The following is a 23809-nucleotide window of genomic DNA, read 5'->3' as shown; positions in this document are numbered from 1 at the left end:
TAAAATAATACAGTCAAAGATGTGGGGCAGCTATGGAAGCTGGTCAAGAAAGTGAACCACCAGGCCGAAGCACAGGAAGCTTTACACAACTTTATTGAAGATTGTGTATAAATACACATGCACATTTCAAATGTAAACCCAAGTGAACTCAAGTGCAGCCAAACCTGGTAACTCCCCACCCCCACCCTCACCCCATACATCATCATGCAAGGATGTCTGGATTATCTTTACAAAAAAAGTCCCAAAACAGAATCATCCTTTGTTTAAAAAATATTCCCTCCCTGACGAGAGCACAGGCAAGACTCTGCAAACTAGTGTGTATGTGTGGACTCGAGCCACGTTACCCCCGACATTTCACGTCTTGCCAAGGTTTTAAATATATTGTTTATTATTAAATGCTTACATATAAATAAATAAATTTTATCAAATGTGCACTCACAGAGTGAACTCTTATGTACAGTATTGTATAAGCCTATAGTAGCAATCACATCTCACTCAGGATGGGGTGAGTTGCCCAAAAAGCAAGGCAGCACTGAGGCGGTAAAGCCACCTGAAGTCGAAGCACAGAGATGCTCTTAAAGGCATGTTACACATCTAATATTCTGAGGCAACAACAGATCCGCTAATGCTGTTTACAATGGAAAGAGCAGGTAGAAAAGAAAACATCGCACTCCACCATGGAGAATAGAGTTTTACCGCGAGTTACGTCGATGGAGGAATATCCTGCCAACGATGTGCCACAAAATATTTTCACTGTATCATGATCCCGAGAAGCTGAAAGGCCTTTTAGGCACACTCACCCCAAAATGTTTTTTTGTTTTTGTTTTTTTAAGTTTTGTCTCCCTCTCTCCTCCTCAAAGCTCAGGACCACAAAAAAGGGACGCATTCAGCTAATACCCATGAAATTCATACAGGTAATATAAAATGCAAAGAACACCCATTTCCATCACCTTTCAAACTCGAAAGGGCCATGGGGAGAAGTGAAAGAAAGAAAGGATGACTTAAAAGGCATCAGTCACATACATGTGGTCTGGTTCATTCAGCATACATTCTGGCCCTCTTGTGGGTTAAAAGAAACTGGTGTGACGTGGCTGGGAGATATCAAGCAAGTAACATGGACATTCATAGACGAGTGCTCGCATAATATCGAGAGATGGTGTGACGGCCGTGTGCAAAGAAAAGGCGACTGGTCTGAGATTAAGAGTTAAGGCCGAGGCGATTCAAACAGGAGACAATGAAATCACCGATGTCCCTAATCTCAAAGTGCCTAAAATCTTAAGAACGTAGCCACAATAAAGCTTTAAATACCATCTAATGAAGTACAACTTCAGGAGCGGGTGAAGAGGAGTAAAGAATCTCTGCTAACTCCTTAAACACCACTTCACTACATATAGGTTTGACTTCCGGATATAAACTTCTAAAAGAGCATTTCCTAATATTTAAAATATGGAGAGATGCAGTGTGCTTTCTTTGTAAAGTTAGCCACGCAATATCTCAGTCCTGCTTTACTGAAGAATTATAAACAGAGAGGACTATAGACAGAGCAAAAGCAGGATCTTAAGTTCTCCAAGGCTCATGCCAGTATGTTAATCATGTGTAAAAATCTAAGATCGCAGCAGCATGACAGAGCTAGCTCGGCTGGATGGCTATTTAAAAAAAGAAAAAAACCCACACAGCAACGACTGTCAGTTCTCAACATTATTTCTTAGTGTAGTGGCGTCTCAGCACTGGCTTTCTAAAGGCAGCTTCCTAAGCTCTGTATGTGAGAAAACTCTGACACAAAGTTGCAGTATGTCTGGCATCGATACATTTAAAATTTTAAAAAAAAAGGAAAGAAAAGCGGGGCGGATGGTTGGTGATTGTGCAAGTTCAAAAATGTTTCAGCGCATCATGAAAACTCGGTACAATTCAGTGTTTAAAATATTTACAAAATCTAAACGATGATGCTAAAATGATATGCCAAAAATGCATTCCTCTTAAAGATATGTACTTTAAAAAAATAATAAAACTGAGATTCATAGCTGTAAAAAAAAAAAAAAAAAAAAAAAAAAAAACAAAGATCCCGGCTGTTTAGTGACTCTTCTCAGAGAGCAAGTGAGCAAATTCTAAACAAACGAACGTGGCCACACACGCACACACACACAAACACACACAGTGATCCAACCACAGAGGAGGGCCCTGATTTCTTAGAGTTGCGTACCCCTGTAGCCCCCTGACCCAACAGCTGATGTCTCCGCAGTGGTTCTTCCTGTCGAGCAGCTAAGTCCGAGCCGCTGGGTGGGACCAGTGGCGCCCGCTGTCACGCCGTGTGTCCGTATGGCTTTGGATGGAAAGATCCCATTCTCTCTATATATATTCATGTCCTCGTTTCCCTCAGTTGGTTTTCATGGCGACGTCTCGATTGGGCGGCTGTTCCGCTGCCTCCTCTTCCTCCTCGTCTTCCTGCTCTTCGTCGTTCTTCCTGCACTGGTTCTCATTAGGGTCCTCGTCGTCGCTTTGAACAGCGGCGGCAGCGGCAGCAGACAAGCCTCCCTGAGCGGACAAGGCGGTTTTTCTCTCCCTCCTCTCCTCGCCCTCCTCATCCTCCCCTTCCTCTTCTTCATCTTCCTCCTCCTCTTCCTCCTCCTCTCGGTCGAGAGCAAAGTAGCCGGTGCCTTTCACTGTGTCCTGGCGCTGGTAGAACAGCACATAGGCTGCTTTGGACTACAGAGAGAGACGGAAACAAAACAGGAAAGAGCGTCACTCAGCTACACTGACATGATGGAGTCAGGCTCACCTTAGAAAACTGACTTTTACCAACTTTTCCGTTTTGTTTTCCTTTGAGAAACAATGAGAAATGTAGTCACTAAAGATTTTTTATAAACTGGAAAAGCGGGCTGTATAAATATTCACTAGACCACCAAATCTCTTTTCAATGGAAGCATCCAGGTCTAAAAAAATGAAGATAATGCTTAGTGCAGATAAATGCAGTTCCCTTTAATGACCACTTGAGGCTCACTTGAACAGCAGGTTACAGTCCTTACAGACTAGTATAAAACTGCTTTTGTCTCTGCATCATCACAGCTGTACAGGGTCTGGATTTCTTTCCTTTAACGGGATTCGCCATTTTACGTTGTACTAATTCATATAGTTTCCATTATTAAGTGTGTGCTTTGAATACATGTAACCATCTGCTGTGCCACATCTTTATCAGTGTGGCCGTGTTTTACATGTTCAATATTTTTAATTTAATAATATGGCCAACAACGTGGCATGCACATGCACTTAGCGGCACTAGCAGATGCCTGAGAAGTAATTTTATTCTGTAGCTGTCGCATGTAGCTGTGTGAACACTCGTGCAGTTTGTCAAATGAACATGCCAAACAGCCTTGGCTAATAAGTTAACACAATCACCACTGACCATGGTCAAATGTGTCTGCAGAACAGTAGTCCACAAATCAGCAGACAACAGCAATCTTTCATATAAACCCATGGTATTAATCTGTTACTGAAAGTAGTCCCTAATATTACATTCAGTCCTTTTAAAAAACACAAAACAAAACACAACAACAATTAGAACAACTGTACATTCTCGATGTTTTTAATGAGCGGCTGGGGATGCAGAAGCTGACAGACTAATACACTGTTAGCTTTGGTTTTTGTATAGATTATGTCTCATCTCTTTAAATCCCATCAACTCAGATTAGGATACATACAGTATTCATGCTTGCAACATCATCACTACTGGAGATGTTATTTCCTGGAACATAACATCTCCAACAGTTGGCCATCAAACATGAATTTAAAAGCAAAATGAAGTCCTGCTGTAAAGAAATCCTCTGCTGAAACGTATATACTTTGTTAAAATGTATGAAGCCATTACCCATTTTCAAAAATTGTTTACAGAAAGAGCTGGTCTCCTCTGGGGTGGCTCGCTAAATCTCTTCCAGAACATCTGAAGTTCAGTTTGCCTCCAAGATGTGAAAGCCTTTATAAACGCTCTCTATGCACGAAAACATCTCCGTGAGGGTTTACCTGTCTGGCTTCAATCATCCTCCCCACCACAGAACAGAGAGCTCTCTGTACCACACACCCACACTTACTTTTTGGGAAATCTCAGCACAGTTGTCATGATGCATGCTCAATCATCCAGGTAAGTAAATCCCAAAAGGTTGATTCTGTTCATCTGGATGTAGCATTTCAGTGGGAGAAACCACTGAAAATGTTACGTCCAGATGAACAGAATCAACCTTTTGGGGTCTCAGAACAGTTGGATGCCTTGGAGAACTCAGGCTGTGTGGCAACTACATAACTCATCCTCATTACAGTGCACATACGTGCATTACTCTGATGACATAATTAATTTTTTTTGCCCAGCAAGTCTGCCTTTAATAAAAATGCAGTAGGACCTGCTGTCTGTGGCTTTTACAAATGAGGACACTCACCACTATTTGATCTTCGCTGGCAGGAGACACGCTGCTGTCATCAAAGTTGTACCACTTTCCATCGTCTTTGTTTTTAGCATAACCAGTATCTGAAAAGTAACAAACACAAGATTAAAAGACAGGAAAACACAGCAATTAGAGCAGAAATTACTCAATGATTAATCATCTAGTCATTCAAAAGGAAATTTGTAAGAGTTTATGCACCAAATTGAAGCTTTGATTTGAAGAGTAGAAACGTGGCAATGCCAAAAACTGTGTGGGAGACGTATCGATTTTAACAAAAAGAGCCCAGATACACAAGTTACCGCTCTGATTACATTTATTTTTCTGTTGGAAATCCTGTAGTCATGAAAATTTCCATTAGTTAGAGCCCCGTTTCACCATGTTTCCCTTTCTGTGTGTCATTTTATATACTCCCACTGCTTGGCTCTTATGTTATAAAGCAATTTGTGACTTCTAACAGCATTACTAACTAATAAAAGACATTCTACAGTTTACAGATTCACAACAAGCCAGATTTAAACTGTCTGGTTACTCAGAGGCCACAATAACATTCTTCTTTCTACCAGTGACCTTTCATGGGGTTGAAATTAAATCCGGGAACATTATAAATCCTAATTTAAAAAAAAAAAAAAAAAAAGATACATGATTGCATGAGTTTGAGTCTTACAGTGGCCCCCTCCCATCCCACCATAGTGGTTGGACACAGCAATGAGGTCGTAGCGACAGGGCCCGGCATTGGGGTTGATCAGGAATTCAGACATGTCCAGATCTCTGGGAACAAACACGAAAAAGCCGTCATTGCACACGTTCAGCGTGGTGTGTTTGTGATGAAGGTAGAAACATGTAGCATGTACAGTGTTGTAAATCAGGATCAGACCCTGCATTTCTTCTTACCCTTTTCCCATATTTATCACACCGACATGTTTCAGACCAACATTAAAATCTGACTGATTTAAATATGCAAAAAAAGCATCTAAAAACAAAATATTGAAAATAATTTGAAGGGTTTTTTGGAAAGTTCATAAAATATGACTTATTTAAATTTTCAGATACCAATTTTCACATCTTGTGTATTATAGCGATCACAATATAATACTCACAAATCAAAGTGTAGCAAAATTTATTCAGAAAAACAACAAATTAAACATTCAAATTATGCGCTTTAATAACTGAAAGCTGAAGCGTCAAAAGACAAACTCACAATTCACCTGTTTGCCTTACAGCAGAAATACACACAACTTGTGTCAACACTGATGTCCTTGAGCACATGCCATGTTTGTCCTACCTTTTTGGGAAACAATCATTTGCTGTTGGGTTTTTTCCTCCCTCAAAAAAAAAAATACTTTGAGTTGACTACAAAACATTACGGTACATAAAAAAAAAATTATGCAGCAACCCCAATCATCTATCACACAACAACAAAGCAGCTTGTCATTAACTCATCAAGGGTATATTGTTAGTGTGCACATACACACACTGTAGATTTTGAAAAGAATGAGCAGGACATACACTGGATAAACTGCTAAAAAAGGCAGTGCCCTGTGAATGTGTGTGCGTGTGTGTGTGTGTGTGTGTCTACCTGAGCGGGAAGTCAACAAGTGAGTCCAGTTTATCCCTCATGTAGCGACTGTATGAGAAGCGTTTAAGATGGACCACCAGCACTGGTGGCAGAGACCACAGGTCCAGCTTCTTTGTGGCCTGCTGGTGCTGCTTACAGTTGGGACAGTACCTGTGAGAAGATACATCACCTTTTAGGTGCTGTAACCAGCCAGACGTCAACAACTAGTGTTTTGAATTGTTTTCACTGCTTCTCACCAAGGGTCCTCTGCCCCCAGTTTTTCCTTTGTGGTGAACAGTTCGATGCAGTCCTTCAGCTTGAAGAAAGCCTTTTTTTGAGGTTTGTACTCCATGCTCTCGTGCTTGTCACAGTCCTGCTCCCAGAGACACGAGCATATAGTTGTTAGAGTAAAACAGTTCTGAATTAGTTGTCTGAAATGACATGAATTAAAATCTGTGGCAAAAGAGAACATTTAACTTTGAAAGAAGCCGTTTAAAAGTACAGTTAGAGATAAGTGTTGTCAAGACCTCAACTGTTAATCTCAACAGTACTGCTTAAGGTACTTCAACTATAATATTAATTAATATTATAATAGGTTTTAAGAGAAAAACCAAAAAGAATTAATGTACATGTAATATAAATTAAACTGTTATAAACACTGTTTCACACCATTATCTAATAATCCTAATCATCATAATCCTAAAACACATTACAATTACATAGCACAATTACAACAACAAAAACAACAACTTGTAAATCTGTAGACTCTTAGTTGCATCACATATGTGGAGCAACTAGAGATGAACTGCAAGCTAGGCTGTCAAAAGCTGTGCAAACTGTGCAAAGTTAAGACACATTGGTTATGTTTGAACCCTTACATGAAAGTGCCATCACAGACTGGTGAAGTGTCCTTTCTACTATCATTACTAGTAGTATAGGTTAACTCCATACAGACAATAAGACTCTTTCTGGCAGTGAAAACAGTTTGGTTTCAGTTTGTAGTCCAAGTTCTTTAGACAGGAGCATATAAGGAGGGCTTGATTGGATGTAGGTAAACAGTAAGTAAATGCAGAATCAGAGCTTGAATGTACCCAAATGCAACCTGAAAAGCAAATAAAAAAAATAAATAAAATCTGCATTTAAAAACATTAACTAGTGAACAGGAGAGAAAGGTTTGGACCAGGTGTTCACCAGTTACACTGTGAGCCCCAAAACACTGGTTTTCCAGATTGATTTTGGAGTAACAAGTAGAAAATAGACCATTTCCATTTCTCCAGTAGCAAGAGCAGAAATGATGGCGCTGGAGCTTGTCCATACCATTACATAATTACCGTTAAATAAATTTAGCCCTGGCACTGTTTAATACAAAGTTATCGTAGCCATCCCTACTCAGTTCCTTTCCCTCAGATTAAAATGCGTGGAGTAAGAGGTAATATTTACAGATTACTTTAACACTTAGATGCACTTATTCACGGCATCATCTAGTGAGTAGATCTAGAGTTTCAAACCTGTGGGCTCTTGATTAGAAGACATTTGGAATAGTCACCTCGGTTTCCTGCTGCTCTTCTCTGTGCAGTTATCACAACATGATTATGTTCCACACTGCTCAGCGTCTTGCTGCACTACAACAGTTACACGGTGAAAACAGACAATGTCGCAGCTCCCGACATCAGTTTTACCTCAACAACAGTCTCGTCAAAATACTTCTTCTTGATTTCTGGTTCCCAGTCCAAGGAGAGATAAGAGCGGTCTGTAAAAAGATGGGCAGAACGTAAATATGCTGTAATATTTACAGCAGTTAAAATGACTTCAATTATTGATTAATGCTGTGATTACATGATCGAGGAAAACCAAAAAAAACCAACTTTTCTATTTGCCATTGCAATGATGCTAAAACAAAAACAGTAAAACCCGCTTCCTACCACTAAGTCGGAGGTGTCCCTCGTCAAAGCGGATCTGCCTGGTGTCCTCCTTGATGAGTGAGAAGTCAGTTTTTCCCATGTTATTGAACTGGAATGTAAAAAGTCTCTTCCTGCTGTGTCCGGACGTCTGCTGTCCTTTGGTGGAATTCTGTGGGCCGACCACACCGTTCTCAAGCTCATTGTCCCCACCGACAGAGTCCTCCGACTGGCTGTTGTCGTTTTCAGAGGGCAGCTCCTGATCCTGGCTGGACTCGTCGTCCTGCTCATCGGTCTCCATCTCACCTGAAAGACGGCAGTAGAGCTTTTAACAGCAAACACTAAGCAGCACACTTTTTAAAAAAAAAAAAAAAAAGGCATTTCAAAAGGTCAGAACTTTACAAGAAAACTGTGTTGGTGCACTTACTCGGTGACCCCTCCTCCAACAGTCCATTAGTGGCATTACCATTAACAGTGTGTTGTTTAGATGGCTGTGTCTCTTCACAGTCGTCCTCTTCTTCCTCTACAGAAGATCGCACAAACCGACTGCAAACACAAAACCACTTTTTATTCCAAGCACAAGTTTTTGTTTTTATTTTCTATTTCTAAACGACACAGCGTTGATTATCTGCAAAAAGAGCCTGTCGATTTTTGCTGACTTACCAGAGGCGCTGGAGCAGCATGTTGTAGAGCTTGTCTTCACTGAGGGTTCTGGGGACAGCGATGAGGAAGGGTTGTCCAAACAGCGGCGTGCTCGTGTGGTTATATCCTGACTGCTTGTACTTTTCTCTCAAGTGCACTGGGATCACTACGTGGTCTGTGTCCTCCACTCTGTTCACCGCCACCTCAAAGCTGCAGAGAGACATGTGGTGAATCCTTTAGAGTCACGCTGGTTAAGCAAGATGTCGACAAACCAATGAAAAGTGAAACTCAGCATCCTAGCGTAAAAAAAACAAAACAAAAAACCTACGTTTTTGAAAATGGCACATGCCTGCAGTTTGTTATATCTACATAATCTGCAGACGTGTTGTCTGTCAGCTGCTCATATCTGACACTCACACATAAATATCATCTCTCTCCATAATGCTGCTGAGGTTTTCATTGGTGGCGAAGATCCGGTGGAAACGGTGGTTATAGATGTCAGTTACAATCATCTGAAGGATAAGAGACGGGAGAGTCAGTGCTGAGAATCCTAATTATGGCCAGCAATTAAATTAATCTGCCAACACATCTTAAAAAGCCATTTAGTAGATTGGTAAGACGAGCTTAAGATGACGGGCAACATAACTTCAAATCATGAGAAAAAACTTTTTAGAACTTAATTAACCAGCCTGTATTTGAAATGATCTTTTTCATAGTTTAAATTCTTTCATAGTCCTCTCAACCTCTGCAAAAAAAAAAAAAAAAAAAAAAAAAGCACCTTTCTTTTGTATCTGCACTGCAGGAACTAGGGATACTTCCAAAGACCTGTTTCTGGGGTTTGTTTTACTAGTACTTCAGGATGGCGCAGGCTTTGAGTGACAGTAGGATACACTGCTGTAAACGCAACCCGGATCTGAAAGACCAGGCTTAATTAAGCCTATATGGAGGAAATACAATGTGATTTTTGACTCATTTTGACTCATTTCCCTTGCGTGTTATCTCACTTTGTGACCTTGACGAACCACACAGAGAGAAGTCATGTAGAGAAAAAAATGAATAACCTAAAACAGACCTACAAGAAAATAAACGACCACACTGATTAGTGTGGCAGCTTTGCTATTCTGTCTGTGCAACATGTAGTGTAACAGCATAATAGCAGGTTCATACATATTGAATTCCAGTTCCCTTGGTCTCTAGTTATCCTTTGTGTCCCTGTTCCTCACCTCTCCCTTTATCTGAAAAATATGCAACATTTCCCCTCACTAGCTTCTGTAGCTCAGAGGACAACGTCTATTAAAAAGTAGATGTCAGCATTACAACATGATAACAGAGGCAGGATTCCTGCGCAGGCTGATGCTAAATATTCTACCTTTTCAGCAGGCACGCCTGACAGGTTGGACAGGGAGGTACACAGGTCAGAAATGTAGCCCACTTTCGGCACAGTTAGTTTGTACTGAGGGGGAAAAAAAACAAAAACATGATTACTGCCTGCTGTTCATACATGAAATGGCATGATACTGCTTACAGTAGTCATTTTTTTTCCTCTCTGTGCTCAGCTTGTTACCTGTGTGGGTTTGGCCAGAGGGTCCAGTCTGACTAAATAAACTTCTAGTGTCCGTTCCTTCTTCATGGGCAGTGGCAGGGTCAAGTAGCAGAAAGGATCAAAGGTCACAGAGACCTTCGAGCACACAGGACACACCAGAGTCGACTTGAAAAGACCGTGGAAGATGTCCACAATAATGGAGTCATTTCTCTTAATGTGGTTCTCCCACGCCTCCTCTGCCACAACCTGGCATAAAAAACAAAAACAAAAAACAGGTATACACAAAAATTTAATAAAATGTAACTAAATAAATAAAATAAATCATTTTTTTCTTTTTTTCTTTTTTTACTTTTATCAATCCATTCATGAGCCGCTGGTCTCACCTTATCAGGCCGACCATTTGCATCCTTGAGCTGAATGTAGGGCTTCTTTCTGATGCGGTTCAAGTCCTCATGTAGGCCATCCAAAAGGAAAGCCAGAAGCTCATGAGAGTCCTGCTGCTGGTAGCCCGAGAACTGGGGAGCAAAGCGGCCCACCTGTGTCTGGATGAGTGGGGAGGGGAGAAAAAAAACAAACATACTTTTTGGAAAAAACACATGGGTAGAGGAGCAAAATCAAGTCGGCCTCATCATAATACATCACACTGAGTAACCGGTTTCTTTCAAAATAATATAAGATGTCCATGTTCTCTATTCTGTAGCCCATAGGTCTTAAACTGAAATGGTTTTAACCTTTATACGCTCAGCAATAAGATTAAGACTAGCTGTTGCAATTAGCTAATAAAAATATGAAAAAGGCATAGTTAAAAACACCAATATTTTATCACTATTAAATCAACATTCCCAGAAGCAATTTCAAATACCTTTAACTTCATACAAAGTGCTGTTTCTATTTTGCTTGTAGATTAATTACTTCATCTGAGTGAGAAAAATCTAGTCTGTTTTGGGCCTGAACAAGTGCATTAAAGTCACGGTTAGTGTATATGAGGTCTAAATGTGACTAACTGAGGAGCTGTACCTGGATGTTAAACTTTGTCAAATTTCAATTTCGATAAACTTCAATTCAAAGAGAACTTACATCTTTGAGCATGTCTCCTTATCTGTAGAAAGTCTGCGACTCTGATGAAGTTATTAAAACTGTTTATACTAGAAAACTATTTTAATTAACAACAACATGGTTCATTTTCAGCACTGGCTTACACGACAGCTCCTGGTGTTTAACACAATGCAGAAGTACCACTTTCAATCACTTTAACTTAAATCTGACATTTGTCCTTGTCAAATTTCGACAGTGAACAAATCCCTCCCTGTCTGTCTCTTTCACTGAGTGCACTGCTGCCAGCTCAAAGTCTTTCGTTATCTCACTTACAAACATAATAACTCGCTTGTGTTGCAGCTCTCATCCAGAGCCAAGGAGAAAAACTCAAAATTGTCTGCTGTGATTTCAACTGAAGTTCAAGGTTTCCTACAAAGTCTTTGATCCATCTTGTCACAATTCACCTGGAAAGGGGCACATTCTCAAATACTTCTTTTTCTCAGAGGGTACATCAACTCAATTGTTTGTTCCCACTCTGCATTACTCAAATTCTTGTATTTCTCAATCCAAATTGCAGTAAATAAATGAATGTTGTTTAAAATTCTTCACTCTGGATCAATATTTTTAATTGTTAGTTGACAGCTTCCAGGCTAGCAAACTCAAATCTTTCATAGACATTGATCAATATTCACATTTGCTTACTTGCACCATCAAAATTTCAGGATAAACACACTCACCTTAATAAAACACTCAAATTAAAGTGCAAGTGACAAATTTTCATTTCCCACAAACTACAAAAACAAAAAAACAACAACAACAAACACAAAATAAGCTATTCTCTTATGGGGAATATTTGGTGGCTAAAAGAGAGAAAAATGATTTTTTAACTATGTTTTAATGTCCCATCGACCTCACAGGGCCTACCAATGGACTGGATGTGGCCGGCGGCCATGCAATGTCCATGTCTGTTTATGCATTTCATTGGGGAGTGCCATCATGAGATTATTAGCTCCTACAGATTGATGCAAGCCTTCATCTGTCCAACATCGATCAAAAATAGTTTTTTAACACATGTGAAGATTCAAAGATGAAGGTTCCTTCACACATTTAATATATTTTTTCCAAGGAATTACCTTGAAAGGCCTCGGGGTGACGTAGCTGTATTTGCCTGACCACAGCTGTTTAATAAGCTCCGCGTAGGCTTTGGCAATCTCCCCCTTCATGCCCAGTGGATTGTCCTCATTCAGCTCATCTGTGTACTTGTCTTTGAGGAAGTACTCCGTCAGCGGAGGGGTATTGCTTAAACACTAAAACGCAAAAACAGGAGAGAAAAATATCTTTCAAATTAACTGGATTTTTTATTTTTTGAAGTTTTCTCTGTAGAATTTTGAGTAAACATTGGCGTGCTAATTAGCATAGTTCCAGACTCTAAAGAGCTCCATGAAAAGATTACCTGCACAGCAGAGTTCATGAAACAGGTGTTGCCCAGGTTTGAGAGTCCACACAAGCCTGAGCGCTCGCTCTGCCTGCTCTGGTCCGAGTAGTCATAACTGTTGCTGTAAGGGTGGTAGGATGGTAGACTATAGCTCGAATTCTTCACACTGTACAATCAACATACAGACATTGAGAGATTAAACAGGGTCGTTTGTGGAAAGTCATGAACACTGATGAACAGAGAAATCTAATACTAACAGACAACATCTACACTAAATCAAATTAAAGTTTTTAACAAACAACAAAACTTTACAAAGACTAGAAGGTACACAGCTTCACTATTTCATCCCCTCTCTTTACAGCTTCCTAGACAATTATTAAGAGCCTTAAGATAGGCCTGCCCAGCTGCAGCAATCAGCAGACCTCTGGGAGCTCGATAAAGCAGCGTTGGCCGTTTCTGGCTCCCACTGGTCAAGGGAAACTGCTGCGATGGCGGTGGAGGCAGTTGCCTCGCAGTTCAACACTCGGTGGTCCACCCTCCTGCCATCCAGCTCCACCGCCTCAGGCCTCAGGCACCACCAGCAACACAGGAGCATGACATCTCAGCCCCACCCCGGCCCTTGATGGCCTGCATGTCCGCACGAAACTAGACAGCCAGCAGCTTCGATGGGGTTTTCTTGGGTCCCTTGTATGAAAAGTTTGGGTATCTGAGATCAGAAAGGACGGTCCGGCTCCAGTTTTGACTGTTGAGTCTTAGTCTTAACTCAGCTCAAGCCAATCCAGCTCCAGAAGCAGTTTGAATAGTCCAGGTGAAGTTTAGGCCTGAATCTGATTCCAAGTCCAGCACAGGCCAACCTTTAAAACTGTACAATTCAATGCACACGAAAGCACACATTCTGGTCTGTCTTAGAGTTAACTGGTCAGCTCCCCTCTCCTCATTTCTCCCAGTCTTCTTGTTCGGGCTCAATCGCCTGTCATCTCGTTATCCTCTCTGCTTCAATTCGTTTCCCCCCCCGTCCTATGCCGTCCTGTCCTCTGCTCCTCCCTCTGGCCTGCCTGCTGCTCTCTGCTGCTCTACGGCTACCAGCAGATATTTATAGCAGCAGCAACAGCAGCAGCAGCAGCAGCAAGGATGCTCAAGACTGCTGCTGCTGGAGGTAGAGGTGCACAGAGAAAGAGGGAGGGCGGGAGAAGCAAAGAGAATGGGGGGGAGGGGCGGACAGTACAAGGGGGGAGAGGATGACAGAAGAGAAATGAGATGGGGATGGAGGAAGCAGCTGATCCACTGCATCCAGCTGAGGCTGCAGTATTCACAGGACCAACTCACATTTACAGAGAGGAGTCGAGACATACATACAAAGACACATTAACACAATCATGCCAGCACGTAATTTATCCCATTTTCTCACACTAGCATGCATATATCACTGTTCTCACTTTACTCTGCACACTAGCACAAATTCCTGCTCTTTTTTTCCTTCTTTTGCTGGTAAAACACAACCTCTGACACTCTGGACTAAGTAAATCACACTTTGACACACCCTTCTTTCATCCTCTTTAATATGTCATGGCTGTCTCCATGAGAGGTTTGAAAGGGGATGATCTAAATAAATAAACTCCAACCCAGAGAAAGAAGTGGTTTTTTAATCATCAGGGGCAGTATGTGTGTACAGGCAGGCGATGAGAAGGTGAGAAGTGGGAACAGATGAAACGTATTCTGAAGGTCACTCAGACTGCAGAACATGTGCATCGCAATGAGCTCGGAGGAAAGGAGAGGTAAAGGGATCAAAAGACACAGAGGGAGAGAGTGAGTGTGTGAGAGGAGCAGAGACTGGCTGCCAGAATCAGGGGACGCTACCTCGCAGGACGGTGACACTTAATGCAGTTGCAGAGCATCACTTGCTGAGGCTAAACCGACCAGGCCGAAACCACAGAATCAAAAAGACAAGGGTTATGTAATATGGGAACACTTCATATGAAAGGGGAAAAATTAATTTAAAAAAAAAAATCCCTATGTATAATTCAGAGAGAGAAAAAATGACAGCGCTGCTACCAGAGTGAATCAGGGACAGGAGAGCTGCTGAGAGTAAAGATCCAATTTCCCCAAGTCACCCACTCTGTGCATTCAACAATCCATCGACTGTGCAGAAAAAGATGCATCGGCTGTGGCAAAAATGTGCAACTATGCTTCAAGTACAAGTCAGACGTGCGAGCTGAAAAAATGTCTGAGAAAGTATTTTATGATTGTGATACTTTTACGAATTCAAAGAAAGGCTCAGTTGATTTTAACACCTTCATTCTTTGTCAATATTGATTTTTAAGGTGGCCAAGCCTGTGACTACCATTTCTGCATTTCAACAGTACTGAGAAATGTGATGCACAATGTCTATTATCTACCACGCGCAGGCACACACACACACACACACACACACACACACACACACACACTCCAGCATGCAGTAAATCACACGCATTACATGAAGGGAGGGAACAGTGAACAGTGTCCACTGGACAGCAAAGGCAGTAAGCTCCACCCACAGAGTGTATGTGTATCTTTTGGACATGGCTGAGAGAGCCTCTGGGTCAAACAATACACAACAAACAATATATTTAGGCAAGAGTTCAATATTCTCAACACGTAGGCTAGCAGTAGAGCTGCATGACTGGGCATAAACTGAATTTCTTTTTGGAGAGTAATGCATTCACTTGTTAACCAAGTTGCATTTTACACTGGGACACAAAGAAAACAAGACTATAATTTTCCATTGTGTCAAAAGCACAGAAACTGCTTTCTGTTAAACTGCCATCACAGATTGCAGAGCATTACACAAAAAAAAAAAAAAAAAAAAAAAAAGCCTTAAGAGGGCAGTATATGCTGGAATTTAAATTTAGGGTACAAGGCTAGTCTAAATGTAAGAAACTGCTCTGTTTGGCTAACATTAGCACAGCTAATCATTCAGTTACAGGTTGGCTTGAATGGGTATGACAAGACAATGCTCCTGGCATGTGGAGGGTGGAGTGCTAATTATTCTACAGCCACCAGGCAGTAGTACCCTGTAGCTGTAGCATAATCAGCTTAACATAGTAGTATTTCTGGCGCCATTTCCCAGGTTAGCTACAATGGCATTGCAAGCTGACTTATGTTATTTATTTATTTTGATTTTTTTTTTTAACTAAATGCAGAAAGGAAGATCCAAAGTTATGAAAAAGCAGATTCCACCCAAATTCAATTGCCTGATGAGTCAGACAGTTTTTGGCAACTGCGGTCTATGCTTCAGGAAATGAAGACTGATGAAATGAGCAGTCATGTCAGTTTTAGCAAACAAATGCAAAGATTCTGTCCAAGTCTCTGTGAAGTTTGTGGATATGGGCATAGTTTTAATAAGAGGCCACATGCAGACTCCCCTCAGGACTATCAGCCACAAAGAGGCTGCAGGTATTAGAAAGACATTTAAATTAGGAAGTCTAGTCTGCATTACAGATTTATAAATCTTATCAATCACTGAACCCTAGAGTCAGTTATTCCTACTGGAAACTTTATGGTCTTGTACATTATGTGGGAACAGGAGAAAAATCATCTGACATTACCAGCTAATCTACTAGGAACATGAACTTGAAAGTAACTGACTGACAGCATGCTGTCGTGTTGTATTTAAACAAATGTTCAAGGTTTAAGTTTTTAATTTTCCTGAAAGACATATTTAGATGTAGTCTGGTGTTAAATCAAATAACATACAGAAGCAAAACCTCGTGGAATGTTGCTAGATGAAATAACCACCACATTAGCCCAAATCATGCAACCACAGCTAGCCAGTGCCATCATCAATTGGAAAATAGATTTGCAAATTTGAGTAATATAATCAGAAGCTGAGTAAGGCACCCAGAGGCTTTGTTGTTAATAGAAAGAGAGTCTACTGTCACTGAAGAAATTCTAAGAGATCAGTCCAACGCAAGCGCCCTTCCCCCCTCTTTTCTATCAGCTCTTACAGCTGAAAATGCATCATCAGGAGATTTAGAACACCCAAATTACAACCAGAGATAGACCTGTACAAAACAGAGTTAGATGAATTTCATAGTGAGAAGCTACAAACAGCTTCAGTAATGGAATTATGGAATGAGTCTAAACAGAACTGATAAAAGAGTCAAGAAAAAGTTTACATAAGTTAAAAGCAACAAATTTTTAAGCCAATTCCTTCCAGCATTCTGGCGACTTCAGCGTGAAGTTCTGTCCTGAACTCCAGGCTGCACATCAGGCTCCATCTCTGGCTGTTCCCATCCAAACCCACCCCTCTGCTATTCAACCCACAACTATGCCTTACTTCCTGCTGTTGAAGCTGCTGTTATGATTGTTTGTGAGAGATGAAGGCGAGATCTTTGGCAAAGCAGAGAGATTGGAAGCACCAGATGACCTTCAAAAGATAAAGAATAGATCATGAATTAGAGTGGAAAATAAGGAGCTGTTCCAGAAAGCTGAGTGCCGATCAAATTAAACAGCGATGAAACAAAATAAACGGAGTGATATGTCAGTAGGGATGGGTACCGGTGTCCGGTGCCGTTCTGACGTAAACGGTAGTAACCAGAACGAAAAGCAGCGCACATTTCGGTGCTTTATTTCGGTGCTTTTTTTTTCCTGAGCTGTGATACACTTCTAGCCAATCATTTTACGTTTCCGAGGATAGTAGGCGGGTCCAGGTATGTACGTTCTTTTAGAGCAGAGCTACTATGGAATCAGAACGATGCCAACTTGAAACGAAACCGAAAAAAATATTGAAACCGAAAAAAAAAATATTGTAACTGAAATAAATGTACTGAAAAATCTTGTATTGAAACCGAAAAAAAAATTGATAGTGAAAAACAATTAATTGAAACTGCAATTTTTTTGTTTTCGCTTACAATTTTTTTTTTCAGTTTCAATCCATATTTCAGTTTCACTCTGCTGGCACTGGTTTGGCGTCCGGGGGCGCGCTGAGGGGCGGGGATTCCGACCCGCATGTATTTGCATATATTATAATGCTGACCAATGACTGGAGAAAACACTGACGACGCGGCTGCGGTCACGGACAAAGTTGCACGTGTCTGTTCGGAAATGGCAGATGCTGAGAGGTTCAGGTTTACATTACAGACTATTTCAAAGTGACAGCCTGAGGTGTTCTTCAGTAAATTGGACTACCGGACAGGAGGACCTGAGGCCCCACAGCATTATTTTTGGTAAGTTAAATGTGTTTGTAAGCTAATCCGTAATTTAGGTCCTTAGCTAGCTACCTAGCCAGCTAAGGAACTAGCTAGCTAAGATGAGCACTCGGCTGTTGGGGAAACTTGTTTTGTAAAGTTCGTTTAGCTAACCCGTGCAGGTGAATGAATTTACCCTGACTAAAGAAATCAAGAGAAACGCACCGGGCTGCTCGGTGACTAACCACGGTTACTGTACTTTTATTATGAGTATTATACTGTAAGAGCAACAGGCTGGACTCTGCTTCTGCTCCTGTGCAGAGCTGATTATTAAATATGTGCAAACAGCAGCATGTTTTCTGTCGCTTTCCACTTGTGGAACGACATTAACGCCAATTTTAAAAACCTGGCACTTCAGTAACCCCTCATTAGTCAATAGCTACGGATTAAATAGCAAAGCCCGATACTCATGTACTGAAACCAACTACTTCCGCTTGTCAGCTTAAGTTAAAATGTTACATTTTTCCTCTGATTATTTTTTTAGCTTTTTTTTTTTAGTTTGTTACAAATATTCAGGTTAAAAAACTGTCCGAATTATTTTTAATGAATTATGTTCACAAAGTCACATGTGCAATACTCTGTACAGCTTGCGTCCTTTAGGACAAATAATTTGAAACATTAATATTTCTTGTTCAATACTGAGCTGATAACACCTCTGTATGTTGTGACCAGGATGCAGCAGCAGACTGAACCTCGACTGAAACCTGCTCCATCATCTCATCTTTGCAGATGTCCATTTATAAAGCATCAACAACTCAAAGGTAAACATGATATTAGAAAATGTGTTAGTATATAAGGCCTTTAAAACAACTAAAAAATAAACAGCTGTTGGCAGAACTGTAGGACTGAACAACTTCAGATTCCGAGTGTGTGAGGACAGAAGGATCAGCTCTTTCAGATTTGAGAGATAAACTTTATATTTCAGTTTGTGATGATTCTGTTCTGTTTGTGATTACAGGAGCCGTCCTCAGATTCAGACCTCAGCACCACCCAGTGACAGCAGACAGATCATCCTATAGCTTCAATCTTTGTAGTAACTCCAAAATTAACTGAAGAAAACAGTACAAAGGTTAAAGTACCACATGTGCTGTCAGTGAAAGCTGCAGCTGTTTTATTGATAAATTTAAAGACAAAAGGATTAATCACCCCTGTAACTGTGTCACTATACATCAGCATTAACACTACCTCAGTTTGGTGTTTCAGAAAACTGCTGATCTCAGACCTGCACAACTTCTGTTTTAAACACTGAATGTACTCAGCTACATGAAGAGCACATGATGTTTTCTCTGACACAATTAAATAAAACCTGATTAAAGTCAAAGGTTGTTACTTGTATTTGAACTAAAAACTTGTGATCTGGAATTCTTTCACTGTTTTTTGACAATAGTGTGTTATTTATCATAAAGTAATTCAGAGTCATTCATACCAGAGTAACCAGAGAGCACAACATATATTTAACTTTCTACAGGACTTAAAGATATTCCTCTGAGGATTATCTGAGTACTTCTAACATTACACAAAGCAAAGGTCTCCATCAGTGTTCATGAAATGCTGGGTTCATCCTTCTTGTGAGGGAGCTGCTGGTGAAGATCACGAGCCCTGCTTGATCCCGGCGATGAGTTTCAGTCTTCCTGGTGTTTATGAAATGATGCCTCTCACTGTGGGTCAACAGAACATCTGGCACAGGACAGCTGTAATGAAAGAAATTGAAGAAGTTTTGAAGAAAAAAAAAAATCTTGGAAATGCCCTATATGTGAGAAGCAGATTTTGTATTTACTTTTCTTTTGCCAATCAAAATAACAAAGTATAATTTTCACCATACATTTACTAACCTTGTCATCTCCTGGACTGTCTGTTTTGGGCTCTGGGCTTGTCCTTCCCAGCACTCATGAGACTGCTTTGCTGCACTGTGGTATGAGGTGCTAACCTGTTGACAGTGTTGGGAAGGTTAATTTTAAAATGTATTCCACCAAAGATTATAGAAGTAATGTATTCTGAATACTTTACAACTACATGGATGTACTATTGCTGTGTGATTTATTACTATTACTGAAGGCTACTCGCCATACCAATACCAAGTAGATGTTAAAATCATAATATAAATGAGTAACAGTAGGTGGACATTAGGTAAGGCTGCACTTTTTGCTGTGATCTCGTATAGAAAACTATCCCACGCGTATATAAAACAGGTCCGCGGCTCCGAACTGTAGTAAAGGGACCTCTGGCTAATACGTCGGCCTCGTAGCTGAAAACTAGCTTTACTTTGTTGTCTGGGTCAACTCTGCTTGCGAGAGACAGAGAGAGGCGTTGAAAGGCTGCTCCAATGGAGCTTATTGTTTCAGAGGAAAACACGAACACAGTGTACAGTCGAGTCTTAATAGCTTACTTACAGCTGGGCTTGTCAGGCACTCTTTTTGGCTGCAGTGGTTATTATGTTTACATGCTTCCAGCTCCCGTTTCTGCTCCGTGGCAGCTCGTACTTTTCCTTTCTCTCCCTCCCTCGCTCACAGACACATAACGGGTATGGCAGTCCATTCTCCCTGCAGCACAGACTACACTGCCCATGAGGCTACATTGTTTAGGGCGATGCCTGTAACACTGCTATTGCCTTCATATTAAATCATTTTTGTATAATAATTTTTAGAGGCTCTTATTGCGCGTTTTGTTTGGGTTTCCACCGGCGTGGAATTACCAAAAATTGAGAGACCATTGCCTAACATATGAAACAGGAAAATACCGCCATGTAATCCACTTATTTCAACAAACTAACTGTATTCTCAATATCACCTATTGAACGGTAACTGTAACAGATACATTTACTCATATTTTGTATTTTAAATACGTAACTCCGGTGCATGTATTACGTTACTGCCCAACACTGCCTGTTGATGAGATCTTGTGCTGTTCCTAAAACACCGGCCTCCAACTCCTACAGAGACACGGGTGTCCCTAAATTTAGCAAATATTAGCTTCAAGCTAGCTTGCTACGACGAATAGGCTAATACCAGCATTTTACCACACCAGATGTAGCTAAAAAAAACTAAACTAATGTCCAGTCCAATGGGACAGCAAGGAAAGATGACAAAAAATGATTACTTACTTGCGGTTTGGAGGGTCAAGCTGAAATTGAAGCAGCCATTGAAAGACGGGAAGAGAGAAAGATGGCAGCTTGGTCAGCACTAGTGACCTCTATATAGCAAATACATGCGGGCCGGAATCCGCGCCCCCGGACGCCAAAACAGTGCCAACAGATTGAAACCGAAAAAAAAATGGTTTGAAACCGAAAAAAATGGTTTGAAACCGAAAAAAATGGATTGAAACTGAAAAAAAAAATTATAAGCGAAAACAAAAAAATTACAGTTTCAATTAATTGTTTTTCACTATCAATTTTTTTTCGGTTTCAATACAAGATTTTTCAGTACATTTATTTCAGTTACAATATATTTTTTCAGTTTCAATATTTTTTTCGGTTTCGTTTCAAGGTGGCATCGTTCTGATTCCATAAGCTACAGATTAAAAATGCCCAAGGCGAAGCGGTCAAAAGTCTGGCTGTACTTCACAGCAAATTATGCAAACTCAGCAGCCTGCAACAAGTGCTTTAAGCTGATACTGTGATACTGTCAAAGGAGGTAACACCTCGAATCCGATGAAACACCTGGCGACGCATAGCGTTTTTTGTTTTTTTTTTAAAGCCAAGAAATGCACTGTATTTGATAGCTTGCTGCGAGACCTCACACCGAGCGCATCTACTGCGGGTGTGGTGCCTGTTATCAGACCCGGAGTTAGCAACATCCCCAAAAACACGAAGAGGAGAGTCCTGGGGCCCGTTCTTCGTACGTCGCTTACTACATCCAAGATCAAATGACACATCCAAGATCAAATCATCGCGCTAACCGTGAGCTCGCTAATCCGGTTCCCCGAACACACCTGCTGTTGACGATTAGTACAGCTGGACGCAGTAATGTGACATCACTGGGTGTCGTAAAAGGGGCCACGCATCGATAGTAGAAACATTGATCGGCAACCCTCTGATTGGTCGGCGAAAATGTCGACGGAGCGCGCTCGGCTCGGTATTTTTCGGCAGCAGAGCAAGAACTCTTGAGTGAGGGATTTCAGGAGTTTCAGAGTTTAATCAGAACGCAAGGGAACACTGCAAAGGCTGCAAAAGCAAGGAGCGAGGGCTGGCAGGAAGTTGCTGACAAATTAAACTCGTAAGTAATTTAATAATAACAATAATAATGGAGTGGATTGATATAGCGCTTTTCAAGGCACCCAAAGCGCTTTACAATGCCACTATTCAGTCACTCTCACATTCACACACTGGTGGAGGCAGCTACAGTTGTAGCCACAGCTGCCCTGGGGCAGACTGACAGAAGCCAGGCTGCCATATCGCGCCATCGGCCCCTCTGGCCAACACCAGTAGGCGGTAGGGTAGATTTATTATATTACACTATATTATCCAATATTATATTACATTATATTATAATATGTTATATTTTATCCTCTTTCACATTAGAGCCACGACAGGACCCACTAGAACATGGGAACAGGTAAAAGTGAAATATAAGAATATCCTACAGAATGGTAATATTTATCACTTATATTGCTTTTAGTCTCTTGGAAAGAGACCCTGGAATAATCTGTTTGTTTATAACAGCAACCAAGAAAAGGGCAGAGGAAAAAAAGACAGGTGGTGGTCCTGCACCCCCTCGTCAACAAGTTGGTTAAGTGAATAATACCCTCACGGGAAAATCGATATCTCTCTATGAGCACACTGTCGCGCTGAGCTAAAGGATCCTGTCTGTCCCGCAATATACGCTGAATTCTGAGGACTCTCCTTATCAATCTTGCACCTTCCGCAATGGGTGGCTCGCGTATACGGACAGGACATGGCTGCGACAGGCTTCCCAAATCCACCTTCGCTTTTATAGCCGTGGTCTCTCATCTTGATTACACGAAGTAATTTACAATTGCTACTCTGAAATATGAATTAAATCTGTAATAATCACATACATGTAATAGAATGTTAATAGTACATTTCCCTTTTTTAGGAAATGACCTGTGTGAAATCAATAAATGGATCAGGTGCTGCATTGTCTTTAGTTACATTGATGTTATTTATTTATGGTGAAACAGTGGTGGAATATCGCTGTTGCTTTCGTATGATGACGCGGACATACCTGCGTGGCCGCGATCTAATCCTGTTTACATAAAGTAAACCTGCTCCCGAGCAGGTTTACGCTTACGGCTCTGTTGCTATGACAGCAAGTCCCGGATGAGCTTCGGGGAACCGACTGATCCAGGATCACGCGAAATCGTCAACAATCTAATCCGGCTAACCTACTTAGCGAGGTACGAAGAACGGGCCCCTGGCCCCTAGCCCTGCCAGTGTAGCAGAAATGATGACGGATGATGATGCAGCAGCAGCCGTTCTTCTCTGCGTGAGTAGCTTAATGTTGTTCGTGTGTAATTTACGTTGAGTAGGCTAACCACGTTATTACATTAATGCAGGTAAGGTGAACTAGCAAACATCATCATAGCTACATGCGGCTGTCTTCTTGTTTGATGGCAGATACTCCCTTCACCCTGGCCAAAAAGGCTAAAATGACCAAAGAAAAAGAGGGAAACGGCTAAACATGAGAGGTTTTTGGATAAAGTTTGTGGTTTTTCCATTGTTTAAGCACTGCTTCCAGCCAAGAGTGATATCATATATGCCCCATAGCTGCAGAAAAGGCTAACATTGTTATCTTTTTACAAAAACCAGCTGAACATGAGAGGTTTTTGGACCAATTTTGTGTTCTCCATTCTTTAAGCACCGGTTTGAGCACCGGCACCGTTTCAAAAGTACAGATTTGGCACCGGTATCGGATAAAACCTAAACGATACCCATCCCTATATGTCAGCAACAAAAGGTCGAGCAAAAAAAGAAGGAAACTCAGGCAAAGTCACAAGGGGCGGAAATCTTTGACGATGATGCAGCGCTGCAGTGATGTGGCAGGGAAACTTTAAAACCAATACACTTTTAATTCTGCAGGTTTTCCAG

The 23809-nt window shown here is 41.1% G+C and overlaps 1 protein-coding gene and 1 long non-coding RNA gene across 4 annotated transcripts in view; one reads left to right on the top strand and one right to left on the bottom strand.

The window, feature by feature from the left end:
* Positions 1–2027: 2027 nt before the first annotated feature.
* Positions 2028–23809, bottom strand: part of usp15 (ubiquitin specific peptidase 15) — a 28457-nt gene continuing 6675 nt past the window's right edge. For 2 of the 3 annotated variants that reach the window (XM_085385750.1, XM_085385752.1), the window contains 16 exons: positions 16857–16946; positions 12557–12704; positions 12237–12410; positions 10452–10610; positions 10090–10314; positions 9895–9978; positions 8943–9037; positions 8547–8735; positions 8311–8429; positions 7908–8189; positions 7665–7735; positions 6243–6358; positions 6007–6156; positions 5095–5198; positions 4425–4513; positions 2028–2703 (listed from right to left, as the gene is read on the bottom strand). In XM_085385750.1, coding sequence (XP_085241876.1) covers positions 2374–2703; positions 4425–4513; positions 5095–5198; positions 6007–6156; positions 6243–6358; positions 7665–7735; positions 7908–8189; positions 8311–8429; positions 8547–8735; positions 8943–9037; positions 9895–9978; positions 10090–10314; positions 10452–10610; positions 12237–12410; positions 12557–12704; positions 16857–16946 — 2425 coding nt within the window. In that variant the 3' untranslated portion in view covers positions 2028–2373. The remainder of the gene's footprint in view (positions 2704–4424; positions 4514–5094; positions 5199–6006; positions 6157–6242; positions 6359–7664; positions 7736–7907; positions 8190–8310; positions 8430–8546; positions 8736–8942; positions 9038–9894; positions 9979–10089; positions 10315–10451; positions 10611–12236; positions 12411–12556; positions 12705–16856; positions 16947–23809) is intronic. The other variant, XM_085385751.1, reaches the window with a different exon arrangement.
* LOC146650129 (uncharacterized) lies at positions 17607–18864 on the top strand. The gene is made up of 3 exons (XR_014908067.1): positions 17607–17745; positions 18439–18527; positions 18725–18864. It is a non-coding gene; the product is annotated as an uncharacterized LOC146650129 (long non-coding RNA).

This window comes from Rhamphochromis longiceps, linkage group LG17, assembly GCF_057381845.1.
Source record: "Rhamphochromis longiceps isolate RC_006_pf linkage group LG17, R_longiceps_female_GT1.1, whole genome shotgun sequence".
NCBI lineage: Eukaryota > Metazoa > Chordata > Actinopteri > Cichliformes > Cichlidae > Rhamphochromis > Rhamphochromis longiceps.
Note: the sequence above shows the minus strand (reverse complement) of the source record. Positions and strands in the feature narration are given on the sequence as shown.